General features: G+C 35.2%; 3 protein-coding genes and 1 long non-coding RNA gene across 5 annotated transcripts; 3 read left to right on the top strand and 1 right to left on the bottom strand.

Moving 5' to 3' along the window:
- Nucleotides 1–1,114: 1,114 nt before the first annotated feature.
- Nucleotides 1,115–3,494, top strand: LOC109085581 (quinone oxidoreductase PIG3-like). The gene is made up of 4 exons (XM_042743056.1): nucleotides 1,115–1,185; nucleotides 1,216–1,442; nucleotides 2,216–2,505; nucleotides 2,623–3,494. The coding sequence occupies exons 2-4, from the start codon at nucleotides 1,361–1,363 to the stop codon at nucleotides 2,803–2,805; spliced, it is 555 nt and encodes a 184-aa protein (XP_042598990.1). The 5' UTR covers nucleotides 1,115–1,185; nucleotides 1,216–1,360; the 3' UTR covers nucleotides 2,806–3,494.
- Nucleotides 3,495–3,984: 490 nt separating this feature from the next.
- LOC109106821 (dnaJ homolog subfamily C member 5-like) lies at nucleotides 3,985–7,915 on the top strand. Its single transcript, XM_042743209.1, has 7 exons — nucleotides 3,985–4,165; nucleotides 4,764–4,903; nucleotides 4,991–5,204; nucleotides 5,846–6,002; nucleotides 6,132–6,188; nucleotides 6,621–6,662; nucleotides 6,777–7,915. The coding sequence occupies exons 2-7, from the start codon at nucleotides 4,788–4,790 to the stop codon at nucleotides 6,827–6,829; spliced, it is 639 nt and encodes a 212-aa protein (XP_042599143.1). The 5' UTR covers nucleotides 3,985–4,165; nucleotides 4,764–4,787; the 3' UTR covers nucleotides 6,830–7,915.
- A 3,642-nt stretch (nucleotides 7,916–11,557) lies between these two features.
- Nucleotides 11,558–13,919, bottom strand: LOC109106805 (putative deoxyribonuclease TATDN3). Of its 2 annotated transcripts, none has more exons than XM_042743206.1 (10): nucleotides 13,762–13,919; nucleotides 13,639–13,671; nucleotides 13,485–13,558; nucleotides 13,337–13,415; nucleotides 13,190–13,252; nucleotides 12,775–12,884; nucleotides 12,638–12,693; nucleotides 12,441–12,553; nucleotides 12,020–12,097; nucleotides 11,558–11,936 (listed from the first exon to the last, which is right to left on the bottom strand). In XM_042743206.1, exons 1-10 carry the CDS (start codon nucleotides 13,813–13,815, stop codon nucleotides 11,793–11,795), a joined length of 804 nt encoding a protein of 267 aa, XP_042599140.1. In that variant the 5' UTR covers nucleotides 13,816–13,919; the 3' UTR covers nucleotides 11,558–11,792. The 2 variants fall into 2 exon arrangements, with proteins under 2 accessions (XP_042599140.1, XP_042599141.1); XM_042743207.1 differs by having other exon boundaries at nucleotides 12,020–12,094.
- A 138-nt stretch (nucleotides 13,920–14,057) lies between these two features.
- Nucleotides 14,058–20,470, top strand: LOC122140272. Its single transcript, XR_006156959.1, has 5 exons — nucleotides 14,058–14,409; nucleotides 15,033–15,099; nucleotides 16,232–16,359; nucleotides 17,140–17,444; nucleotides 18,758–20,470. It is a non-coding gene; the product is annotated as an uncharacterized LOC122140272 (long non-coding RNA).
- The last annotated feature ends 2,016 nt before the right edge of the window (nucleotides 20,471–22,486 follow it).

Raw genomic sequence — 22,486 nt, 5'->3', positions numbered from 1 at the left:
AATCAAGACTTTTTTTGGCAAAGATTAACAACTTTTATGGAGGTACAGTATATACCACCTTTGATTTTAAATTAGAGAAAGAGAGAGAAATAATGTAATTTTTACTTTCAGGACCTTATTTTCTCTAAAGAGGTATATGAATATAGTCATTCAGCAGCATCATATATCACAGTACCATGATAGCATCTATTTTTCTGTAGAGCTACAATGGGTTAATCAGGGATGGTGAAGCCTAAACCAGGAGGCATTAGAGGGTTAACAGTTCCTGGCAGTTGTTGTGACTAGTTTGAAGAGACGCCTCTGGATTGCTGTTTAAACTTTACCCCAGTGCATGACCCAGAACAATAATTCATGTAAAGCATTAAATACATTTGCATTTGCTAACTCATCTACCTTGTTAACATCATACCAGTTGTCTGTGCAATTTCACTTCGTTGTTATTGTGGGTTAGTTGGTGGACGCATGCTGTGTTTCTCAGTGTAAACATCATACCAGTTGTCTGTGCAATTTCACTTCGTTGTTATTGTGGGTTAGTTGGTGACACATGCAGCAGTCGTTTAACAGTTCTGGACCTAACAGACAACAATGACAGATTTGCTCGGATGAATGTGCCCTTTCAAATCAGAGCTGTGGAACATAGACCCGGGGGGGTTACTATCCAATTAGCCTACTTTTTTGATGCGTTTAATTCGCAAAATATTTTTGCGCAATAATAATATGGAATAACTCGATTCTGATGCATCCTACAAAACATTTGGAACCCCGAATGTCAAAGTGGTCGCCATAATCCAGTGTTAAGTTGCCAACGCCTGAAGGTCAAAGAGTCGAAAACAAAATCGCCACAGTTTTTCCTGATCGTAAACTGCGTTAGCCTTATAGTGGTTACACTATACATCACTGACACAGAAAAGTGGTTTCCTGAATATTACATTTCAAATACTGAATATAATAATATCCGCTATTTCATATATAAATCGTAAATTACTTGCTTGTTTAACCTCAGAATTAGCATGACAAATCAGCGTGTATTTTACAGAAACACAGAGGTGAAACCTAATGCTGGCTGTTGGCCTGGAGCCGCGAAAGCGGATTTAAATTTGCAGTTATGCGTGCACTGAACCCTAAGATGGGCAGCTCCTCATCAGAGTCTCCACAACCGCTTTAAACAGAGCTGACCTGCTACAGGTAAAATTGATGGCTTATTTTAATTGACAGAAAAGGGGTCTTTACCCTCCTCCTTCTGGAGAGAGTGAGATCTTGGGTCTGGAGGCCAGCGGTGTGATCACTGACATCGGTCCTGGGGTCAAAGAGAATTGGAAACTTGGAAGTGAAGTAAGGGCTTTACTCGGAGGAGGAGGCTATGCAGAATATGTTGCAGTTCCAGAAGAACACGTCATGCCTGTCCCATCACCCCTCACTCTACCAACTTCTACACTTCATCGGTAACATGATGTCAGCTTGCTTTGTGGTTTATTTTCCTTAAATGTAATTTTTAACAAAACAAAATAACTCAAGCCATCCAAAACGACTTTGTTTCTTCATCAGATTTGGATAAATGTAGCATTCCATCACTTGCTCACCAAAGGATCCTCTGCAGTGAATGGGTTCCGTCAGAATGAGAGTCTAAACATCTGATAAAAACATCACAATAATCCACAAGTAATCCACACCACTCCAGTCCTTGAGTGAAAAAGTCGTCTCGTATGAATCAGGAAAGAAATATGTACAGATCAAGCACCATTTTCAAGCAAAAACAGTCCAGAGCAGATCTAAACAAATATGTGCATGGATTTTGATCTCAGAGGAGAACAGGGGATGGGCTTTTTCACTGAAGGAAGTGTTATTATAGATTATAGACCAGTATTTTGCCCAGAAGCAACTTAAAGTTAAAACTCCTTGATGATGGATTTGTTTCTTACAAACACACAGCTTTTGGCTTCATAGGATGTTAACTGATGGACTGGAGTGGTTTGGATTACTTGTGGATTATTGTGATGTTTTTATCAGCTGTTTGGAGTCTCATTCTGACTGCAGAGCATCCATTGGTGAGCAAGTGATGGAGTGCTTTGCTCAAGAAACAAACTCATCTACATATTGTATGGTCTGAGGATGAGTACATTTTCAGCAAACTTAAATTTTTTGATGAGCTATTGCTTTGAAGCATCCAAATGCATTTTAAGGCCATTATATTTCCATATTCTGCTGTTTTTTATAGCCAAAGTGAAGCCGAATGAGATGGTGTTGATTCATGAGCCGTGTGATTCCAGTAGTAACAGCAGGGAGTTCGGAAAAGTTACAATTTTGCAGAGCAGATGGGAGCAGCTGCAGGACTCTATTACAAAGAGGAGGATTTTTCTGAAAAACATTTGTAGCATTGCAATAGATGGACGATGGGTGCTTTATGGCATGTTGGGAGGTAAAACGGCTGATGGAGACTTGCTTGGCAAGCTTTTGAGAAAGAGAGGCAATCTTCTTTGCAGTCTCCTCAGATCAAGAAGATTACAGGTTAGACTCAGGAATACTAGTTACTTCAGATCTTACAGATTTTCAGACTAAAATGAATATGTTTCTGTAGCATTAAAAGTTATGCCCTTTGTATTTATGATTGTGTTTTATTTGTAGTATAAAGTAGAGCTGGTCCGGAGTTTCACAGAGCAGGTTTTGTCACACTTCAAGTCAACAGATCCTCTCTTGTGGCCTGTGATAGACAGCATGTTCAACATGGAGGATGTTGAAATGGCTCATCAACGTATGCAGGCCAACAAAAATATTGGGAAAATAATCATCAAAATTGGAAACTCTTGATCATATACAATAATCAGCATAGATAGTCTGTTCGAATCCTTTGTCTGCTCTTCACTGTTGTATTATAATAAAGGCAAAACACCAAAAAAAAAAAAAAAAAAAAAAAAAAAAAATTAAAATAAAAAAAATCGCCGTAGATGTTTAATTTGTAATTCTGACATAAGACTTATACTGTAATAATTCTGAATGGAGTAAATCATTAAGATCACTTACAAAATCTATTCATGTTAAATGTTGCATAAAAAGAATTCACATAAATAAATACCTTAAGGAAGTTTATAAGAGGAAAACATAAAGCTTTAGGGTGAAAAATGGTATTTTCTGTCTGTGATGAAGATCAGATTAATTAGATTAATTATTTTTTTCCTGTTTTAAATCTTCATATCATCTGTTCTCCTAATTATGTGTATTACTTTAAACTGCTGTCTAGTTTAATCCAGTATTTATGATTTAGGATAGTTAAGAAATCTCTAAATAGTATGGCTACAAATGAGGGTTATTGTTTTTACTTTTGAATTTATAATAAACCTTTGTATTGTAAAATAGTTTGAGTTGCTTTTTTTTATTTATAGGGCTTCACTATGTAAAATAGTAGAAGATATGACTGCTAAATGAAAGTAGCTGACATGAATTTCAAAACTGTAAATCTAAAACTATTTTAAGTAACATTTTAAGAACTTATTGATTACTATTTTTCATATGATCTACATGATTATTATTGAATTATTATTCATACTTTCTAAAAAAAAAAAAAAAAAAAAAATAATAATTTTCTGAAGTTGTTTGAAACGTCCAGTTATTTAAACGTTTTTTATTGGTCATGAGTTAATATTAAGGAAACAATTTCATAACATTCATTTACAATTTTGCGAACATTCTTGGAACGTTACTTTTATATGTTCTCCGAACATTCTGAAACAATTGGTTACATTTTAAAAATGCAAGTTTAAAAAACGTTTCATAAATTATACATAAAGAACTTTTTGAGAACATTATTAAACAGCAGATAACTTGAAACAAAGGCATTTAAAAAAAATATTATTATATATATATTACTGGAAGAACGTTTGTTCATAACTTTGAGAGAACGTTAGCCAATGTTCTGAGAAGGTTCTCTGTTAGCTGGGCCTTAACCGGGGTTTTCGAAATCCTAGCCAGATAAGTTACTTTCACTTTTCACCGCTGCTCTCTGTGCATGAGCTGTCGCACTTGACGTAGGAACTTGATTTCCTACTTCCTGGTCTAAGCTCTGATCAAGATCAATGACTCCACTTCACTTTTCGCCGTTTAAACGCTGTAAATATTAGTAGAAATGAATACACAAGTAACTTTATTAAAAATCGACTACTTCTCATAAACGGTAAGTGATCGCTTTCATTGATTATTAGTTCTCGGTCAGGTGATGATCTCTGACAGGCCAGAGCTCAAATCAGCGCCAGTCTACTGACAACAAAAAATGTCAAATGCTTTCGTAATATAGTTCGTAATAAAAGCGGAAACATTTTTTTTTTTGTAAACGAAATATTAATCATGTGGGTGTCCATAGTCGTTTTGTTGATGAATTACTAACTCTGGATATTTCTTTACACTTATGGATAAAGTATATTGATAATATTACGTTTTTTCTTGTTTTGTTTGGTTGTATTTCTTCAGTGTACTGTATGCACATGTATGCCCTATTTGGACTCTTAAGGAGGACACACTTTACATTTATGAATGTCATTGTTATTTTTTCTTTATTATAAATGCTCAACGTGGTTTAATCAGCTAGTGATTTGGTGATTATTAGTGGATGTATAATGTAAGTTCACACAGGTGTCCATTTTGCTTTGATATGTTGTTATCTAATGCAGTGGCATCCATTTTTAATTTGGCATAAGTGTCCAAATACTTTTATAGAAGAGTAGAAAGTATTTTGAAAGGATGGCATAATGACTGTCTCCATTTGTGATCTTTAGTCTTTAGTGTTTTAGCAGAATTTGATGATGGCAGATACAAGCCGCCCTCAGCGCAAGCTGTCCCGAGCTGGAGAGAGTTTATACCAGATATTAGGCTTGCCGAAAGGAGCTTCATCTGAGGATATTAAGAAAGCATACAGGTATTCTGGTTTATAGCTTATACTGATCAAGAAATCACAAATGCAACATCCCTATAAAGGCTTTGTGTTATAAATCCCCACCTTAAGGAAACTGGCACTGAAGTATCACCCAGACAAGAATCCCAACAACCCTGAAGCAGCAGAAAAGTTCAAAGAGATCAACAATGCCAACACTATTCTCAACGACGACACCAAACGACAGATCTACGACGAATATGGCTCCATGGGCCTCTACGCCGCAGACCAGTTCGGAGAGGAGGGCGTTAAATACTACTTCCTCATGTCCAAATGCTGGTTTAAGGTGAGTAGTTTGCATCTACAGTATGTTTATATATTTTTTTTTATTTCTACTTTTATATGCAATGTAAATAATAAAAGTCATGGCACTGCATCTTGAAAAAAATCTGATAATTTGAAGAAAAAAAAGCCCAGTGTTTTCTGATTTGATAAGCTGAGTTTAAAAATATTAATAAACACATTCCATGATCGCGCACAGTTTTTTGACAAAATAAGAATGAAGATTTTTCGAATTATACGGATCAGCTTTAATGCACATAGCAAAATAACAAAAACACTCCATTTAATCTTAAAGGACTTTAAAAAAATAAGATTTTTTTAAATTCACAACATCTGTAATTTTCTGTTGCTGTTTGGATGCAGTAAAATATCCGCAGGTGTAGTGGAAAACATCTGGCTGATGTTTGTGTGTTCTTCTGGCACTGGGCATAAATTAAACCTTAAAATCAAGATTAGCCCTTTAAAAATGTCTACAGAATCATTCATACATGTTAAAATCAGCAGAGAACTGAAGAAATAGTTATAATCTGGCTCAGAGGAAGACAGGAATCATGTCTTTGCTGCTAATTAGGCAACAGTACAAGACGTCTTCAGCAGCTCAAAATTAGTAAGAAACGAGTAATTGTTTTCTGTTTTTCGGTTCAGGCGCTCCTGGGATTGGGAATGATCTTCACATGTTGCTGCTGCTTGTGCTGCTGTTGTTGCTGTTGCGGTAAATGTGGCGGTTCAGAGAACGAAGATCATTTTCACTATGTGGATCCAGATGAGCTGGAGGCGGAGATGTCAGAGGAGCAGAGCAGAGGTGAGGAGCGGGACTCATGTTTTCAGCTCTGGAGCCTGCATCACAAGCTTACCACATTCTGCCTGTGCCTGCAACTGTAAATAAGAGAGCACTGTTAATCATGCAAATCACTGTATTTTTGGTTTACAGGCAATGACACAGTAATAACAGGACAGCCTATTCCCAGTCCTGCAGCTGGAAATTCAGGTGAACAACAGATGCACATTTTTGTGAGATAGATAGATAGATAGATAGATAGATAGATAGATAGATAGATAGATAGATAGATAGATAGATAGATAGATACTATACAGTAAGAAATCAGTAAGATTTTTTCTAATACTTTAATTCAACAAGGACACATTAACTTGATCAAAAGTGAAGGTCAAGTTTGAAAATGTAACTACAGTTTACATTTTATTCAAATAGATTTTTTTTTAATTCACAATATTATGGTTTTTACTGTATTTTCAGTAAAATAAATGCAGCTTTGGTGAGCATAACCCCCAAATGGTAGTGTATAATAATATGTGTAGAATTATCAACTAGTAAAATCCACCATTGGTCTTGCTAATATTGCTAGCTGTTCTTATTTTGTATCTATTATTTAACTATTACTTTCTTTGTGTTGTTTAACAGGAAACACTGTGATTGTAGGAATGCCCATTCCTGCTCACTCAGGTGAATATCAGCATCCGTTGTTATATTCCGTGTGATGTGATATACTTTTTGCTCCAAAAAAAAGGCATTAAATTCAGATTCTGCGTTTGGTTATTTTGCTGTGTTCTCCTGCAGATGGAGACACTTCTATACTGATTACTCCAGATGCACATGTGGCACAGGAGTAAAGCAAACAATGGCCTCCAGACTTGTTAGGAAGACTGAATCACATCCTGTTTCTGGTTGTAGAAATGAAGACACTGCTGTAGAAATGTGTTTGAGCAACACTGGTTTGTATTACACAGTGCCTGTGCAATTTTGTGGCTTGTTTGATCACACATAACGCTATTTCTGTTTACATCATTTTATAATTGCCTTTTGGTTGCTTGAATGTCTTTTGATATTTTTTGCAGAAACACTTTATTTTGTAATGCTTCATTTAAAGCAGCTGTATGTAGTTTTCGTACCTGGAATTTCGTACCCGCACAACAAACTTAATAACAGAACAGACGTTTGGAAAGAAATAGAAGCCATTCGCCTTATTAGAAGTTTTGAAACTGATACTTCAAGGTAAAAACATACATAGAGTTGCTTTAAATAACCTCTAGAGTACAATCAAACATATATTGCACGACAAATTCAACCTGAAGTAATACCACAAAAATGTTCTGTTTATATAACATTTTCTATTTATCATCTTTAATTCATATATTGTGGAAAGGTTAAACCATGCTTTTCCAGTGAAATCTAATATATGCACTTTGTGTGCTTTTCATTACAGTAATTCTTAAGAGCGTAACGTTTGTATTATTAATGCTGTATTTGTACAATGTGGAGTCATTAAGGCTCCAATACATGATAATGAATAAAGCCAACCGTGTTTTCTTATCTTTATATGCACATAAACACTGATATTTTATCTAACAGACAACTATATGTGGTTTATTTTGCCACCGTTGCAAGCGAACCTTGAAATAACCTAACTATTTTATGACACATGAAAATTTGGTATGATGCTGAAGATTAGAAGATTCAAATGAATGTACAGTATATGATTAATGAAGATTATGCAATATGATCATAAAGGACCACTGTAATCGTGCCTCACTGGTGATAAAGCTGCTAATTTGCAGGTGAATGTTTCGTTTATTGTGGTAACATTGCACGGCCTCAGGGATGGTTTTGTCTGAGATGAAAATGTTTTGTTTATAATTGAAATGAAATGATTTATATGTGAAATTATGAAAGATTAAAAAATGTAGTTGATTACTGTATCTCTACTCAAGCTTTTTATGTCCATTTATATGAATCTGTACAGCAGTAAAATTGCTATATGCAAGCAGAACAAAATAAGATTTTAGAATGTTATTTCTGAATGTTCTCAGATTGTTCAAAAGGTTTTTATTGGTTATGTGAATGTAAAAAATGAAAAACATTAAAGGTGATTTACAATTTTATTTTGCAAACCTTATGGGAACCTTACTTTTGAATGTTTTGAATTGTCTAAATCTTCTGTAACGTGTAGTAACATATGGATAACATAAAAACGTGCCATAGATATATAAATAGTGTTTTTGTGTTAATAACATTATTAGAGACCAGATCACTTTGAACGAACATTCTGTGAATGTTACTTGAAGAACGTTTGTTCATAACTAACCTTGCCTGTTCTGAGAAGGTTCTCTGTTAGCTGGGATGTGCAAATGTGATCTTTTTTTTCCTTTCTTTATCTCTAGTTTCAGAATGTGACAGAATGTGTTTATTTACAAAACATTCTAGAAATGTTAACTCGCACTTCTCAAAACATCTTGAGAACATAATCTGTCCTGTAATTATGAGCACTATTTATTGAAATGATTTTTTTGTAAATTATCTCCATGATGAATTTGGAGAAGGTTCAGCTGCAGGACAAGACCTTGATGGACTCGCTTGAGCTTTTGGGGTGAGTCTCTCAAATTCAATGAATCAATCTGACTTGTTTGAAGGGTGTGATCTAGATTTCTTCATTCTGTTTCTTAAGTCTTCTGGATAATTCAGAGGATGAATACGTCAGCACTCAGTTTGAGTGTAAACACGACACTTGAGGGTTTCATTGTCACAGCCTGAAAGAAAAGCAGCAAGGCAAAACACAGGCCTGGAGGAAGTTATGTGCTGTGTGCTTGATCTTCATGATCGGGGAAGTCATTGGTGAGAATAAAAGGACATGCTCTGTTTAAAGGGCCTAACCTGCTGATGGCAAAAGTACTGTTGACAAATAAAATGGACATGAACTTACTGTAATTTGCATTTGAGACTTGTGTTAACGTTCTGCTCTCGCAGATGGTTACACTGCTCACAGTCTCGCTATAATGACCGATGCTGCACATCTTCAGTCTCTTCTCACTGTGGATTTCCTCTAGGCCACCGTCCAAACATATGACCTCCGGATGGCATCAGTCATGTGTATGTATATATTTATAAACACATACTAAGAATACTTTTATGCTCACCAAGGCTGCATTTTTTTAAATACAGTAAAAACAGTAAAATTATTAACAACATCACTTTTCTTCATCATTTGTGCTTAATGTGTTTGAATCAGCTTGTTGAATCAGTCAGTCCTCCTCAAGTTCACACAGATCATTACATTAAATATTAACTTGATCCATTAACTAAAAAGTTTTATATTTGATTATTTAATGCAGGGATTCCCAAACTTTTTGTCAGCCAAACCTCTTTAACCTCAAATATTTACTTGAAGCAACCCTGAGATTTTATGTCATTAACAATTTAACAACACATTCACGTTCATGGTTGTCTGATGTCAATTATCCTACATGACATGCAGGTAAACATAATCAAATATTTCATCTATTTGTGTTTTAATTTGTTTTATGTTTACATTTTTATTATTTCATTATTAGTTTTTTATAAGCTAAAATGAGTTTGGGAAACTATGGAAGCCAGTTTTCACCACAGAGTTAAATAATAATAATAAAAAAAGAACAGAACTGCAGTTTTTTTTAAATTATTATTATTTCACAATTCTGACTTTACTGCAATTCTGTGTTTATCTCACAATTCAGATTTGTTTTTGTTTTTTCCTGTAATTCTAGTCTGAATTCCATGGCGGGAAAAAAAAAAGTAGAATTGCAAAATGCAAACTCAGAATTCTCATAATGCAAATTTCTGTATTTTTCCCCCCTCAGAATTGCGAGAAGTAAAAATTGTGAGACATAAACTCAGGCTACATTTATTTTTATTACGTAGCAATAACTGGTTTCCTGGAAACCCTGATCTAATGCATGACATATTTACATTTCTGAATGCGATTTATATATTTGTTCCCCTCTCCAAACCAACAGCCTGAATGCAAGAAAGCAGATCTTATTTGTACTTTTCTGTTTTCATTATTTGTGCTTGGAACAACATTCACCATCCTGAAAGACATCTTCAAAATACTCATGGAAGGCAAGTGATTGATTGATCTGTATATATAACTGCCGAGATGTTTTAAACACAAACTGATGTTGGTGTTTTATCTGAAGGAATCCAGTGTGGTGTTGACTTTGACTCAGTGAGTGAAAGATGCTCTGCTATCAGAGAGTGGAGTCAAATCTACACACAGTCTGCACATGTGGTCTCTCACCACCAGAGAAACCCAGCTCTCCGTCCACACCCTCAACGATGGGTTAAAGTGCCATTTAAATGCTCACACAAATAACACTGGGTGACCAGTCCCAGTTTTTGGTGTCCTGACACAGGAAGTATCCTCGTTTTCACAGCACGTTCAAAACACCCCGCAAATACACTGCAAAAAAAATCAGACCAACATAACTTTTTTACCAACAATGTGCACTGGGAGCTATAGGCATTACTTGGTCGTGCACCACTAGATCAATGAACCCTTATGGGTTTCAAGGTAGACACAAGCTAACTATTTGTGTTAAATTTAGAGAATACCGTTTGCATGCACTAACAGGGCCTGGACAGGATGCTGGTTTGATTTTCAGAGTTTTAAAACATTCCAGAAATGTCCGTCGCAGGATTTCTCTCACTCATCTATACAACTATACCACGTGGGGGAATGTATACTCTGCAATGAATAAATAATAATAATAATCTAAATAATTACACTTGCAACAATTGCATTTGCAGAAAGTACATATTTTGTGCTCAAAATGAGCCTAAAATGCAAAATAAGAAACCTAATAAGGCATATTAAAGATCTAGCCTATTTCCAAAAGCACAAATATTTAGGGGAAACATACTATAAGAGTAATTACTGTATAGGCCGACAGCATCTTCACAGTTTGTGGAAATGAGTTACTGTTTTTAACGTGTGTTCCCATATGTATTTTATTTTGGTAAAGTTATGATTCTGTCATTATATAATACAGTTTTGATCTGTTTGCCATTTACAGCAGTTACTATATTCATAGTGTTATTTTGGTAAATTGTATTAAAACCAGTTGGGGTCCATTTATCATCATAATTAATAATAATAATATTCAATATATCAAATCCAAAATTACAAAAAATGTATTGTTAAAAATTAAAATCTCAATATTTTGACCACTGAACTAGGAAATTCTGGTTTGTATTATCAGAAACCTGGTCAGCTTACTGTAGTTTTAACCCAAATGTATAGTATGATTTATTTTCCAGATGAGCAAACCAACCCACAGACTGTGCTAAATGGACACGACCAGACTGCTCCAGACACAATATGGATTCAGCAATATCACCATTCAGACAGAGATGCACACAGATGTTGTGGCTTGTTGCTTGCAGTGCCAGGACCCGATGGACTGACATGGGATTTTAGCTTCTCATTATATTAATATAAAAAGGTTGAATGCATGTATGAATATAAACTTCAGAACATATAGTTTTTCGACACATTTTGTGCAAGACACAATGACATGATTATGAAGTGTTCGGAAAGCAATGGTTTATTTAAAAGAACAGAAGCTATTTTTAGACAAACTGTGACGTGTCAGAATATTATTTATTAAACATTCTGGTCAAAATTTACAGGAACACTGACGAAAATAATTGTTTCAAACCCAGCATACATAATGCTCTATTAAAATAATTCTGGATCACAATTTGTTGCACACAAAAACATGTTTGTTAAAAACAGCAGCTTTGCAGAAGACCCTTTTAATGTCAAGCTTTGATAAATGTTTTTAATTTGGGGAAGAGGCGCAGGGCATTCTGGGTAGTGACCTCCATGACCTTCTCCAAGGGAACACCTTTGATTTTGGCAATATATTCTGCACTGATGCTGATATTCCTAGGTACATTCCTCACCTAAAGTAAAAACACGTTTGTAAATACATTTCAGAAACATTTCAAGTTTATGACAAAAAAATAATATATAAAATCCACTGCACCTGTTTTTCAGGCCCGAGCGCAGGAGCATCCGTCTCTAAACACATGCTCTCCAGAGGAACCTGCTTCACAAGCTTCTGCCATAAAAGGTGGACAAACATGTAATGTGTGACTAAGAGATTGTATTTAATTGTACAGATTTTACACAAACAGATACACACTCCCAGTTACAATTTTGGACACACTTGAGTGAGAATATGTTTATCAGGAAATTTTCTTGTACAGTATTTTGATACCAAAATCAAAAACATCATGAATTTAAGTTGAGCGAATGTCTGAAGTAGAAGAAGCTCAAATATAAGAGTTTTAATTTGATATTATAGTTTATTTCTGACTGGTAGAATGTCTCTTAGTAGAGCACAAACTGTAAACAGACCATGCAAATACTGGCATGAGAAGTCAAGTGTTATAGGTTAGATCTACCTGATCACTTCTGATAATGGATGGAGGTATTGAGAAAAAATAACCAGCTTTTACACCCTCCATCGCAACCGAAGGTTTTCCGTCAAATGCATGAAGAAGTACATTCTCTACACCTGAGTGAAATGGCACAATCATGAAAAGCAAACGATTTATGAATAAACACTTAGTCAATGCATGCTTTGTTACTGTATGCATACCCAACTCCTTCAGAAGATGGATGGTTGGTCTTCCAGCAGATCTTGAGTGTACATTCCTAACAGACCAAATGCAGTGCTATATGAAAGATCATAATAATATTTCCAGAAAAATACATATCCAGAAGAGCGACACATACAGAGGCAGCTTCAGCTCTTTTGCGATTTGAGCCTGTCGAATGAGCACCTGTCTCTGACCGTCTTTCCCAGCATCACTGTTGACTACACGTGGTGTGAAATCCAGACCGACCTGTGTGTGATGACACACATTCGTGATGACTTCATTACTCTAATAATCTGGACTGACAGTAGAGGATCCATTAGTGAGCAAATTATGTAATGCTAAATTTCTCCATATCTGTTCCGAATGAAACAAAACCTCATCTTCTACTGTACATCTTGGGTGGCCTGAGAGTGAACTGTCAACAAATTTTCATTTTTTGGTGAACTATTCCTTTAAGGGATTGGCACATAAATGTATAGCCCATATCTACAGTCCATTCTTTACCTATAACCCAAAAGAACAACTAGTTAGAGATACAATATATGTCTAACCTCACCGATAGCCACGATATCCTCTTTGTATTTGTCGATCAGTGGTAATGCCGCGTCTAGATCCTGTGGGCCATTAAAGAAGGAAACAGTGTCAGCTCTAAGACAGTAAATGAAATAAATATATCTTTATATGCAGATATATCAGACCTCAGGTAAGGCACCCCTGGGTTGTGCTGGATCTTGGACCGGATGAACTCCGAGACATGGCATGACGAATCCTGGGAACCTATAACACATTAAAGCCATTTAATACTGAGTTTGCTAAACATAGGACGTGGTAAGATAGCAGATATACCTTTGTGAGAGCTGTATAATTTTCTCAAATTCACCAGCATGCTCTGCTACTGCAAGAAGGGCAACAAGCCCAGCCTAAAAATGAAACAATCAACATTATTGCACTCTTAACATAACAGCATCCTGAAAGAGAACGCAGACTTAAACAGAGCTACCTTTTTAGACTCCTGAATGACATCATCAATGTCCTAAAATATAAAACACAATCATTAAAGCACTCCTCTGATTGTTTCAGTTTTATAGTAGTACTGAATGAACCTTGCACCTATATCTCTTACGCTGTCAAAATCCTCGGCAGATATATGACAGTGGCAGTCGATATATCCTTGCATGGGTTTATATTTTTCAGATCGTTTAAAACGATCTGTTCACATGGATCAGCAGCAGATATAAACAGCAGAACCGGATGTGACGGTAAATTTGACCCTGTTACGAGTCCCACTCTACGGCGAAGGTGTTTCTCATGAATATTAATTCGGTCGTCGGTATTCCTGCCGTTCAGCCAATCATCATTTAGAACAACTCGGCGAACGTCGTGGTACGTAATTAATATTCATAACCCAAGTATTCGCTGTTCACGCAGGCATGCTTGAGTTTCAAAATGTGGAAGCTTCCGCAGTTTCTGTATTTGAAAGGTTTTTTCGTCATTTGGTACATGTAACCAATCACGTGCTGTATTTATGTGGATAACAACATAATGTGATCTGAAACCGCTCTCATATGATTACAGTGAATCAGGGACAGCATCAGCACAATGTATCAGTGGAGTGTTTTCACTCTTGATTGGCAGCTGTGTTGGTCAATACGAGCCTAGCGGGAAACAATTGATTCAAGACCTCTACCGGAATAGGTCGAGAAACCAAATTCGGCTTTTTCATTCACTGGGGAGTGTTTTCAGTTCCCAGCTATGGCAGTGAATGGTTCTGGTAAGTCTGCAAAAAAGTTTGACTGACACTAATAAAAAAGCATCAAAAGCAACACAACACCACGGTACTGTTTGAAATACCCTTGATTACTATGTAAAAAAAAATAAAAAATAGTAAACGATAAATATGTTTATCATTAAATCAGTTACAGTATTTCACTGTAATGTGGTACTGTGCTGTTTTGTAAGGAGAACAACAAAAGGTTTGAATGAAATCAAATCACCACTAAATCAAAATAAATAAAAATATAAGAAAAAAAAGTGAAAAAAAAAAAAAAAATACCATATCCAAAGAAAATGGTTATACAGTTAATGGTTTAACTATGCAATTTTACTCTAAAATACTGCCACCTTTTTTTGGAAGTAAGCACTATGAACTATGAATTATACAATTTACTGACAACTTATTGACACTCCAAGGAGTCAACTCAGGACAATTAATTAGTAATAATAATACGAAAATATATAGAGATGCATATTTTTTGTCATGAATTCATAATAATATAACAAAGCTAAAATCTTCTGAAAAATATTTAATTGTTTTTAGATACTAAATGTTAAATGCTTGTTGACAGATATAACCCAAATATGGTTTTGTGAGATTCACTCACAAATATGTTTCAGTTCCTCAGATTTTACATTACGGGGCTCGAAGTACTCGTGGACGTGGAACGCAGCTTTATAACCAGAGGTACAGTAAGGGCAGATGTACAGAAGTGTTGTGGTTACGCAGCAAGCTTGAAACCGAGAAGCCAACAGATAGAGAACAATATCCAATTCAAAGTCTGTTTCATTCTTTAACCCGCTGGTATTCTGGTGTAATTGTGACCCTAGCGGTCAAAACAGACCATAGACAATAAGTGGAATATTTCTGAGAGGTTTACATGGTGCATAATTCAGAAGTGAATATCATCTAGTACCATTTATTAAAATAATACAAATATTAGAAAGCAAATTAATATTATTTTGAATTAATACAGTGTTTAAGTTAAAAATAGACAGCAAAGGTATTTAAAACCCATCGCACTGAAAGCAGATTAATGGGAATAAAATAATGAAAATCATATGTAATACTGTGGTATAACCTCTAGATGCCCGTATGGCCTTATGAATTATATATATGTAATTTTAGAATGACTTTATTAGGCTGTGCATTGTATTATTTGGACATTATCAAAGATCACTTCATCCTTTCTGAGTAGTAGATTGTACCTCAAAAAGGGCTCTGTATCTTTACATTTTTTTGTATTTTGCATGAATTTCCCATTTTATTTCAAAACCATTTAGCCTTTTACATTTTTTTTTTGTATTCATAAAGCAAGTGCCACAAAAGTCAACAATTTTAATACCACTTACGATGGTGTAAAAAAACAGGTAAAATTTAAAAAACATTATCCTGTTTTAAAACGCTCACTAGAGCATGACCTCAGAAAAATCAATCACTGATAAAACATCTACTACAAAAAATCATTATGTTTTCTGATTATTATTATTTTATTAGAATACATGGCTATTTTTGGATAACAATGCAGAATAGTGTAGTGACAGCAAGCTATTCAACGAGTACACTTTCAGTAACTGAAAGCTAAGCTAAAAGATCCTCAGTTGGGATTTTATCCTGGATCTTGCTTTGTAAATTTGCTAAATAATAATATAATCTCAGAGAATGGAAACTGGTTACATACTAAAACTTTCTGATTGAGAGTGTCTTTGCCGTCATAACTGATGGCCAGTGTGTGTTTTCAGCCCTGTGCGTGACACTGTTGTGACCGATGGGGATATGACACTATATGAATTAATTTGTGGATATTACACCTGCTCAGATTGCTATAACCCCGGACACCTGCTGAAACACAAGTGAGAGAACTGCATGACCACTGACCAGAAGTCATGGGGCTACAGAAGAGATGCCAAACTCAGAGATTACCTCACTATTGAACAGCTGATAGCAGTGAGTTTACATTTACATTCATTTTTAGACGCTTGTGAGCAAGTGACTTACACATGAAGAATGCTGCAGCAAGCAGTGTCTTTCTCGATCTACAGTACATTTTAATTTTTAATGCCTGGATCCATTTGTAATTGTGATGTATTGAGGAAATAAATTAGTACAGTTGAGGTAATTTTACTGTAACATGCTGAAAGAGGCACTACAAGGACGATAAGAAAGTAAAATTTGTGTGATTATTATTAGAAACCGTAAGAAACATTATTATTATTATTGCTTATACTTCAAACTGCTTCGTTAGTATATTGTGGGTATCAAAATATCATTAAGACTTGGGTGACATGGTTTTATCTATTATAACAATATAAAATGATTTTAAAATGAAATAAAAGGTTAGAAAGTGAATTCACATACAGAACACTAATCTTCAAAGTTTTGGGTCTTTCTTGTTCACCAAGGCTGCATTTATTTGATCAAAAATACTGTAAAACAGTGATATTGTGAAATAATTGTAGAATTTAAAATAATTGCTTTCTATTTGAATATATTTTAAAATGTAATTTATTCCTGTGATGCAAAGCTGAATTTTTAACATCATTACTCCAGCCTTCAGTGTCACATAATTCAGAAATCATTCTAATATGCTGATTTGATTTTCAACAAATAGTTGTGCTGCTTAATAATATTTGATACAGTTTCAGGATTCTTTGATGATCTTTTGTAACATTATAAATGTCTTTACTGTCACATTGCTGAATAACAGTATTTATTTCATAAAAATAGGCATTTTACAACAGCAGCGCATGGAGAGTTCAGAATGACACTGTCACTCCTGGAGTCCGGTCAGTTACATTATAAACTCACTTTCATGAACTGTTACATACTGAGCAAAGGTCTGTTTGCCAAAGCTTTGTGTTTCATTTCATGCTTTATCTTTTTCACTGTTATTTGCTTTTAAATGTAAGTGTGGTTTTGTTTTGTCATAACAGGTATGCGTGGAATCAGAAGAACGTAATCTATGCTATTTTCCGCCTGCTGATGGCTATATTGTTCTGAGCAACCCAGTTGCATCATCATCCAAGATGCAGGTATGTATATTAAAATAATTAAAAAGAAATGCCTCTTGAATAATTGATTGTTGACTAAGCCCTGCCATAAAACATTAGCAACCAGCCCCATCTTAACAACAGTTTTTTTTTAAAGAAATGATTACTTTTATTCAGTGAGACACATTAAATTGATCAAAAGTGACAGTAAAGTAAATTTATAGCATAACAAGATTTCATTTTTAAATAACTGCAGTTTTTTTTACTTTCTGTGCATGAAAAAACCCTGAAAAAGTTAATTGTTGAGCATTAAATCAGCATGTTAGAAAGATTTCTGAAGGATCATGTTACACTGACTGAAGAGCAGAGTAATGATGGGGAAAATTCAGCTTTATTCCATCACTGGAATACATTACATTTTAAAATAAATAATAAAAATTATTTAGTTATTTTAAATTCTAATATTTCACAATATTAATGTTTTTACTGTATTTTTAAAAGAGAATTGCAGCCTCGGTGAGCATAAAATACTTCTTTCAAAACATTGACAATTTTTTAATGGTAGTATAAGTTTGAGAAGTGTTTGTCCTGATTCTGATTCAATCTCACAGTTTTTATCAAATTCCTATGCATTTTATGTATTTTTGTAAAGAAATAGTACATAAAGCACATTTTACTGCTGTTCGCAGGAATCTCTATTTTATTTCTATTACAACGTTTTTTTCAGGGCAAAAGAAAAAGTTTTTATTAAATGTACATTTAAAAGGGTCATATGATGCGATTTCAGTTTTTCCTTTCTCTTTGGAGTGTTACAAGCTCTTGGTACGTAAAGAAGAAAGACTAAAGTCTCAAACCCAAAGAGATATTCTTTATAAAAGTTAAGAGTCAACCACGCCCTCCTAAAACACCTCGTTTAAACACACCCCCACATGTCTACGTCACGATGTGGGAAGATTTGCATAACACCACCCAAATGTTCACGCAAAGAAAGAAAGCTGACTTTAATTCTTGCTGTTGTCACCGCCGCCATGTTGTGGAGACACTGTGTGTTTCATTGTGAAAGTGAAGCTACTTTGTTTGTTCTTCCAAAAGAGGACACGACTAGAAATCAGTGGTTAAGTTGTATTTACAACACTGTTCCAGAACAGCTCAACCCAAATATTCAGATGTGTGCAGCGCATTTTATAGAGGACTGTTTCCTGATCCAGTGGCCTACAATGTGTCTGTGGCACAAAGGCTGTTTCTGTAAGGCGCAGAGCTTAGTGAAGGGTTGAATAATTATTCAGAACTGATTTATGCAGAAATTTCAGGACATTCACACCTTTTTCTTTTTCCAAACCTAATTTCCGTATCAGGTGGTGCTGCTTGGATATCGGTCCCTCTCATGGGAGTCCATGAGACCCACTGGTCTAAAGGTTCATCTGCCCCAGCTGGCCCCCGGTCAGATGCCCTGCTCCTGGGCTTGGACTCTGCAGCTGACTGGTGCGGTGCAGCCAGAGGATGGCGCCACAGTTAGCTGTTGCCTTAGGAATAATGAAGCACATGACTGAAGGCACTATGGGGTTTTTATCCACACATTTTACATTTAAAGACTCCTTGTGGTAAAAATCAAATTTTTTACTTTGTTTACATGTCTGTCTGGTGTTTTTCATATGCTTAAGGACAAATCATATGCAAATTCATCAGTCAACAACATTACTAAGCATTTTCTCCTTGGTGTACCAAAGACAGTCCAAAGCGCAGTTTGAGGCCGCCATTGTTTCCTTCCGTCACAAACATGTAACCAATCACCTCATTTTAACAAGAAAAGGAGTAGATGTGATGTAAATAAGAGATCAAGTGTGCATTATAGAGCTTCATTGATTATAACTGAATTTTGTGAGATTGCGATGAACTGATGAGTGACAGCTTTTTAGTAATTATAATGCTCTTTGCGCGCTTGACATCTACATTACATTTACATTTATTAATTTAGCAGACACTTTTATCCAAATCGACTTACAATTAAGGAATACAACAATTGATTCATTATAAAGAGGCAAATAAGCAAAGGAAGTGCTTGTAATATGAAATTTTTGGGTGTATATGGAGAAGAGGAGGGGTCCAAGAACTGACCCCTGTGGAACCCCAGTGACCAGTTGATGTTCTTTGGATACCTCCCGTCCCCAGGCCACCCTGAGAGACCTACCTGTGAGATAGGATTCAAACCAGCTTAGTAAAATCCCATTGATGAGAGGGAGGACAGGAGGATCTTATGATTCACAGTATCAAAGGTGGCAGATAAATCCAGCAGAATGAAAACTGATGATTTGCAATAAGCCTTCCGCAAGGTTTCAGTGACTGACAGTAATGCAGTGTCAGTTGAATGGCCACTTCTGAAACCTGATTGGTTAAGGTCCAGTTGGTTGTTCTGTGAAAGAAGTAATGTTACCTGGTTGAAAGTTACTCATTCAAGTGTTTTAGCTATGAATGGAAGCAAAGAGACAAGTCTGTAGCTATCTACAAGTGAAGTGTTTAATGTAGGTTTTTTAAGCAGTGGGGTTATCAAGCCTGCTTGAATGCGGTGGGGAAAAAGAGATGTGTTGATGATATGTGTAAGTGCTGGTAGGAGAAATTGCTTGGAGAAGGTGTGAGGAGATAGGGTCTAAAGGGCATGTTGTAGGATGGCTGGAGTGGAGAAATTTAGATACTTCTGTCTCAGTGAGGAGACAGAAAGAGGAGAGGGGAGTTTTAGCAGTGGATGTGGTTTGTATGAGTTCCTGTGTCTTTGGAGCTGAGAACTGACTGCTGATGGTTATAATTTTGTTGGTGATGATGGAGAAAAATCATCAGCTGAGGTTTTGGATGCTTTGATCAGATTACATGGAGCAGGTCCGAGCTGCTATGATTGAGTGACTGAGGCGGAGACTTATTTGCATATTATTTGTTCCATGAATGCAAAATGAGGTAAGGGTGTAGTGTTCCATTCAAGCCTCTTTAAGACAGGAAATTATTTTTATAGCAAAAAGCATTTAAATTTGTCATTTTGATTATCAGATATGAGTTTTAAGGAATTTCATTAGCGACTGAAGGGAGACTTTAATAAGGATACAAAAATAATATCTATTTAAAACTGACATCTTTATGAATTAATTCCAGTATTTAAACTGGAGAGGTGTGCTGCTACTTTGCTAAATGATCAGAATTTAATATTTTTGTCTTTAAGTGTTTAATGGTGTTTTCTGTTAGGGAAGAAATTTGGATGGGTGTGCTGCTACATGACAGCACTCTGTTAACCATCTGCTATCATGATGGTGACTTTTGCACAAGTATAATGTTTTCTTATGAATCAGAACTACTGTTTTTTTGCAGCACCTATTGTTTGTTTTATGCAGTGTTTTGTTGTTTGTTTTATGCAGTGTTACATTTGGAATTTTTACATCAACACTTTTTTTAGCATTAATGATATTTGTTATCAAAAATATACTTGCAAATAAAATTCCTTAAACATGCAATGTATAAAAAAAATGAAAGGTCTTTATGTGAAGCCAGATGTCTTAAACTGATATTTTGTTTGCTTGCACAATTATTTTCTGAAATGAATAAACATTTAAATGAGATTGTTTAGTTAGCATTGCAGTGTCTGTTTTTAAATATTTTTTGTGTTCAAGAACATCCACACAAACAGGTGCGCAAAATGTTTAAATAAATATATAATATATATTGTTTAAAATAATATACGTCAAATAATATTTTCTGCTAGTGTCTTAAAGCAGATGATTATTTATTACATGATTACTTAAAACTATTATAGTATTTATTAATATTTTGATTTTTTATTTTGATGTTGTTTGTTTATTAATTTTTTATGCTAGTGTCTGGCAACAAATTATTTTTTGTTTTTTAATTATATTTTAATATTTTATAAATATTTGGCAACAAACAATAGTTTGTTGCCAAGGCAAAATTTGTATCTAATTTTTATAATTTTTTTTGTTAACAGTAGTTAACTATAACAGTCTTTCTTACTTAACTAGCTTATTGACTTTTAAGTTAAAGTTATGTAAGAAGTAAAGGAAATTAAATTTGTTTTGTCTTTCGAATTAGATTTGACACAGAGACATGTTCGTTTGAATAGAGCAGTGTGTGGCAGCCTGAGCTACCCACAATGCTCTGCTCATGGCCGTCTTTGGAACCAGAGAGCATCACATGCTGCATTCAGACACACGTGCCACTGCTCCCATATCAGAAACTCCCTATCTGAGTTATTCAGGGCAGCTGTGCCAAGAATAGTCCTGCACTGTTTATGAACATCACAGCCGTTTAACTCACTCTGCAGGGGAATAAATTCACAATTAGCAACACAAGGTTCCACACACATGTGAGATTCCCTTTTTGGTCTGTTTTCCATCTTTCATCATGTTTTCCAAATGTGTGTGTGTGTGTGTGTGTGTGTGTGTGTGTGTGTGTGTGTGTGTGTGTGTGTGTGTGTGTGTGTGTGTGTGTGTGTGTGTGTGTGTGTGTGTGTGTGTTTTGGCAGGTGTCCGGGTGTCTGGTCTGACCGGGGTGAGCCTGCCGCTGGGAGGTAAAGTAGGAAGGACCTTTGGGCTTCCAGAGCCAATCTTCCATTACGTGTAGTACGACAGAATGAGGGGGTCTGCGAGGGGATTTCATCTTGCTTTTTGCATGTGCACTACATTTGCATCACTCTCAGAAAAAAATGTACAAAGCTGTCACTAGGCCGATACTCCCAAGTATCAAAAGCTAAAAGGTACATCTTTGTACTTTATTTACTCCTAAATGGTACATATTAGTACTTTTTAAAAGTTCATATTCTTACCTTTTGAAAGGCCCCCACCCCAGAGACAGTTTGTCTGTGTATAACACAATTAGATGCAGTGAAATTATTAGATTTACAGAAATGTCATTCTGGTTGCTTAACAAATCATATAATATGTCATAACGGGATGCATTATGCATTATTTTTAAAATTCAGACTTACACATTTTTTTTTTTATAGTTACTCACCATGACTATTCCTTTATTATTTTAAATATTTGATTACAGTTGGAAACTAAACTAAGTTAACCATAAAAATATATAAT

The sequence above is a fragment of the Cyprinus carpio genome, chromosome B17 (genome assembly GCF_018340385.1).
Source record: "Cyprinus carpio isolate SPL01 chromosome B17, ASM1834038v1, whole genome shotgun sequence".
Taxonomy (NCBI): domain Eukaryota; kingdom Metazoa; phylum Chordata; class Actinopteri; order Cypriniformes; family Cyprinidae; genus Cyprinus; species Cyprinus carpio.
Note: the sequence above shows the minus strand (reverse complement) of the source record. Positions and strands in the feature narration are given on the sequence as shown.

Excerpts from the sequence above, each read along its gene's own strand:
- LOC109085581 (XM_042743056.1), top strand. The coding sequence starts at position 1,361 with ATGCAGAATATGTTGCAGTTCCAGAAGAACACGTCATGCCTGTCCCAT. Across the intron at positions 1,443-2,215 it reads CCAACTTCTACACTTCATCG|CCAAAGTGAAGCCGAATGAG; the intron begins GTAACATGATGT and ends TGTTTTTTATAG. Across the intron at positions 2,506-2,622 it reads TCAGATCAAGAAGATTACAG|TATAAAGTAGAGCTGGTCCG; the intron begins GTTAGACTCAGG and ends TTTTATTTGTAG.
- LOC109106805 (XM_042743206.1), bottom strand. The coding sequence starts at position 13,815 with ATGCAAGGATATATCGACTGCCACTGTCATATATCTGCCGAGGATTTT. Across the intron at positions 12,885-13,189 it reads ATATCGTGGCTATCGGTGAG|GTCGGTCTGGATTTCACACC; the intron begins GTTAGACATATA and ends CATCACACACAG. Across the intron at positions 12,554-12,637 it reads CCATCTTCTGAAGGAGTTGG|GTGTAGAGAATGTACTTCTT; the intron begins GTATGCATACAG and ends CATTTCACTCAG.
- LOC109106821 (XM_042743209.1), top strand. The coding sequence starts at position 4,788 with ATGATGGCAGATACAAGCCGCCCTCAGCGCAAGCTGTCCCGAGCTGGA. Across the intron at positions 5,205-5,845 it reads TGTCCAAATGCTGGTTTAAG|GCGCTCCTGGGATTGGGAAT; the intron begins GTGAGTAGTTTG and ends TTTTCGGTTCAG. Across the intron at positions 6,663-6,776 it reads GCCCATTCCTGCTCACTCAG|ATGGAGACACTTCTATACTG; the intron begins GTGAATATCAGC and ends GTTCTCCTGCAG.